This window comes from Egretta garzetta, unplaced genomic scaffold, assembly GCF_000687185.1.
Source record: "Egretta garzetta isolate BGI_Z169 unplaced genomic scaffold, ASM68718v1 scaffold215, whole genome shotgun sequence".
In the NCBI taxonomy this organism is placed as follows: Eukaryota; Metazoa; Chordata; class Aves; order Pelecaniformes; family Ardeidae; genus Egretta; species Egretta garzetta.
In genome coordinates, this window is record NW_009259719.1 from 5,386,752 (window position 1) to 5,390,122 (window position 3,371).

The 3,371-nt window shown below is 65.0% G+C and overlaps 1 protein-coding gene across 5 annotated transcripts; it reads right to left on the bottom strand.

The window, feature by feature from the left end:
- Positions 1–275: 275 nt before the first annotated feature.
- Positions 276–3,365, bottom strand: IFRD2 (interferon related developmental regulator 2). 5 transcript variants are annotated; one of them, XM_035894841.1, is made up of 11 exons: positions 3,361–3,365; positions 3,154–3,238; positions 2,927–3,051; positions 2,692–2,849; positions 2,413–2,463; positions 1,965–2,134; positions 1,753–1,858; positions 1,349–1,486; positions 1,076–1,204; positions 906–1,001; positions 276–742 (listed from the first exon to the last, which is right to left on the bottom strand). In XM_035894841.1, exons 2-11 carry the CDS (start codon positions 3,174–3,176, stop codon positions 662–664), a joined length of 1,077 nt encoding a protein of 358 aa, XP_035750734.1. In that variant the 5' UTR covers positions 3,177–3,238; positions 3,361–3,365; the 3' UTR covers positions 276–661. The 5 variants fall into 5 exon arrangements, with proteins under 5 accessions (XP_035750734.1, XP_035750735.1, XP_035750737.1 ...); XM_035894842.1 differs by having other exon boundaries at positions 3,154–3,241; XM_035894844.1 differs by lacking the exon at positions 3,361–3,365 and having other exon boundaries at positions 1,349–1,438; positions 3,154–3,255.
- Between the last annotated feature and the right edge of the window lie 6 nt (positions 3,366–3,371).

Genomic DNA, 3,371 nt, shown 5'->3' on the forward strand with positions numbered 1-3,371 from the left:
CCTCAGGGCGCAGGGGTGGCGAGGGCGATGCTGGCCCCCACCCCAAGGCTGCAAGAGAAAGGGCCAAGGCTGCAAGGACGTTCCTCTTCACAAGGCAGAAGGCACCCTCCAATTAGCCTTTTAATTGCCTACTGTCATCAAAGTCTTAGAAAATCACCACCATAGATACATTCCCACCCAGCTGGCGCAGCCCTATGCCTGCCCGGGCAGCGGCCCCTGAGGGTGCACAGGCAGCACTGGACCCACCCACTGTGCCGCCGCACTCCCACCCCCCGCTTAGTTTCCCACAAGAGGACAATTTCATATGAAGCATTTGTCTGGAAAAGGGCTCAGAGCAGGCAGCTGGCAGGGCTGGACAGCCTGCCACCCCACGCCGCTCTGCCACCACCCCTGGGTGCCAGGCCGGCTGCGGAGGCAGGGCTGGTGCCCAGCATGGCAGGGGGGAACTGGGGGATTGCCACCACCTCCCCCCCAGTTCTTCTTCTATCCTTCTTTTTTTGGTTAAAAAAATAAAAGAGGGGGCAGCCCCCAGCGGGGCAGCTCCAGGCATTAAATACTCTGCTGTACATGAATAAAAGCCCGAGGGCGGGGGCACCTGCCCCTCACAGTGCTGGGTCTGCAGTCCAGGTGGGCCGGGGGGGGTTCTGCCCCCCTCTGCCCATCACAGCACGTCCACCCGCTTGTCCCGCACCCGGCTCCGGGCTTTCGTGCGGGCTTTGAAGGCAGCTGAGTTGTAGAGGTGCTGGGAAGGAGAGGGGAGAGATGGGTCAGGGGGTGACCCTCTGCTCACCCCCTCACCAATGCCCACCGTGCTCAGGGCTCCATGGTCACAGGCAGGCGCTCGGCTGGAGCCCACAGCAGCATGGGAGGGGACTGCGGGCATAAATCTGGGTGGGAACACCCACCTTCTCGAAGCGGGAGACCTTGCTAGCTTTCAGAGCAGCCGTGTCCAGCACCAATGGGGGCCCGAGGCCGAAGATCTCCCGTAGCAGCTCATTGTTCTGCGGAAGCAGGGGCCTGTCAGCTCCTGCCAGCACTGGCCCAGCACCCCCTGGTGTGGCCGCCCACCCCCTACCTGGAGGTGATGGCGGATGCCAGAGCCCAGCACCTCTTTAAAGGCTTGGTAGGTCCGCTGGCGTGCCCAACTATCCAGGTACATGCACTCCAGGCCAAATCGGATGGTCTCCTCCTGGTACTCCCCGCTCTGAGCAGAGACAGGGGCATCAGCAATAACCTGGGTGCCAGCTCTGTGTGTCTCCCAACTCTCAGCAGAGAGCGGAGAATTGCCAGGCATTTGGGCAGCAGCCACACGGGCTCGGCAGGGAAGGGCACCGCCAGCCTCTGGTACCTCAATGAAGCGTAGGATGTCCCGGAAGATGGAGCGCTGCTTCCGTCGGTCCATCTTGGCTCGGTACTTGTTACTCTCAGTAGCCAGGACCTTGAGTTGGGCATGCAGGAACTCTGTATCTTGGTGGCACAAATCCTCCTGCCACAAAACCAGGGGGGTTCGGAGAGGAGATGGCTCCGGGCACTGCCCACTGCTGCCATTGCCAGGACAGGGCTGAGGGATCACCAAGGCCAGCCCCTCTGCCTGGGCACCTGCTGGTGACGCCAGCCTGGTGCATCCCAATACCATCACTGCCAGCTCAGCTGGGGCACAGGCAGGGTCCCAGTGCCAGCAGCTCCCTGCCGCTCTGCTGCCTGCCCCCCCAGCCACCTGCTGCCTCCTGCCGCCACAGTGCCCTGTCCTACCTCCATGTCATGGGCCAGCTCGAAGACCAGTGCGATGGTTTCCCCGGCCAGGATGCGCAGCATTACGCTACTGCTAGACAGCAGCGGGGGCAGCTTCAGCCAGCGACTGGGGCGGGAAGGCAGGAGGGGAATCAGGGGGGCCGGGCACCACCCCAGGGACTCCTCCCTCTGCAGCCGCCTGCCCCACAACAGCCCCCACACCCCCCACTCACTTGTCCAAGACACTCTTGATGTGGGAGGGGGGGCAGATGGTGAGGAGCAGGGACCATGACTGGAGCGCACTGCAGTGCAGAGGGCCATGCTGCGTGGGTGCCGAGCCCCCCTCGCCTGCGCTGGGGGGGCTGAAGACGCCCTCCAAGCAGGACAGGCACAAGATCACGTCCTGGAGGGGGGAAACCCACCTGTCAGGCCACAGCTGCCAGGAAGACACCAAAGTGAAGCCATGCACTGGGGACTGAAGGGGACCCACACTGCCCAGGGGCACCAGGAGCTCCCCTCGGCAGAAGGGGTCCTCCAACCAGGACACCCCATCTCTGTGAGGCAGGCTTGCCCCCCACCTCAGCTCCAAGCCGCCCAGCCATCGTGGGCCAAGGGCGGGTGGCACAGCAGCCCCCGGGGTGCCCTCTGGCAGGGGTACGGACGACACTGGGATGCAGTTACCTCGAGGTCAGCAGCAGCAATGTAGCAACACATGCCCAGGGCCATGGCACACTGGCGAGAGACGTGGGGAAAAGGCAGTCAGAGGAGGCAGTGTCAGGCCAGATCCAGCACCCGCCCAAGGGGAAGCAAGGCCAGGGTGCCCCTGCTTTACGCACTGCTCCCCGCAGCACCCAATCCTGCTGCCCTCTCACGACCACAGGGGCCCCTGAGGTTGTCACCCAGGCTCTCCCCACTGCCGAGGTGCCCCCTGTACCCAGGAGGAAAGGGGCTGGGCCTTACGCTCTGCCGGGCGCTGGGGCTGGCTGTGCTGTCTGTCAGGATGCTGATGAGCAGGGGCTTCAGGCTGCGAAACACCTCTTCCCCCTCCGGGCCGGAGCCCATCTGGAGGCAGAGGAGGGTGAGGACGGTGCCTGCCAGCGCCTGTTCCTCCCCTTTACCTGCGGGCAGCACGAGAGACCTCCCTCAGACACTGGCCACCAGCCCTGCCACCCCCGGCGCCCGCCTGCACCCAGACCTTTCTTGAGACACTTCTCCAGGGAGTCAGTGATTGTGAGGCGCCGCTCCAGCAGGAACTCGGAGAGGGTTTTGGAGGAGAAGGCCAGGCGCAGGCTCTGCAGTGCCACCTGCCGTGTCTTGGTGCTGCGAGAGATGGCAGGAGGTCACCGGCTGGGGTGGCCTGGGATGGGGCACGTCCCTGCCCCTGGCTGGCAGGGTGCCAGGCGGGCGCCAGCCACTCCTCACCTCTTGTCCAGGAGGTTGTCCATGTGCTCCTTCAGCCTGTCCTCCACTTCCTCCTCCGGGCCTTGCTCCCCCGCTGCCTCGCTCCCTGCTGGGGCGACACCCACGTCACAGAGGTGCCCGGGCGCGAAGGCGGGGGCCCAAGGGTGGGGACGTGCGCCCCCGGGGACACACGGAGGGGGACGCGGCGGGGCGGCCCCCAGGGCTCACCTGCGCCCTCC

Excerpts from the sequence above, each read along its gene's own strand:
- IFRD2 (XM_035894841.1), bottom strand. The coding sequence starts at position 3,176 with ATGGACAACCTCCTGGACAAGAG. Across the intron at positions 2,135-2,412 it reads TTGCTGCTGCTGACCTCGAG|GACGTGATCTTGTGCCTGTC; the intron begins GTAACTGCATCC and ends TCCCCCCTCCAG. Across the intron at positions 1,002-1,075 it reads GCATCCGCCATCACCTCCAG|AACAATGAGCTGCTACGGGA; the intron begins GTAGGGGGTGGG and ends CTGCTTCCGCAG.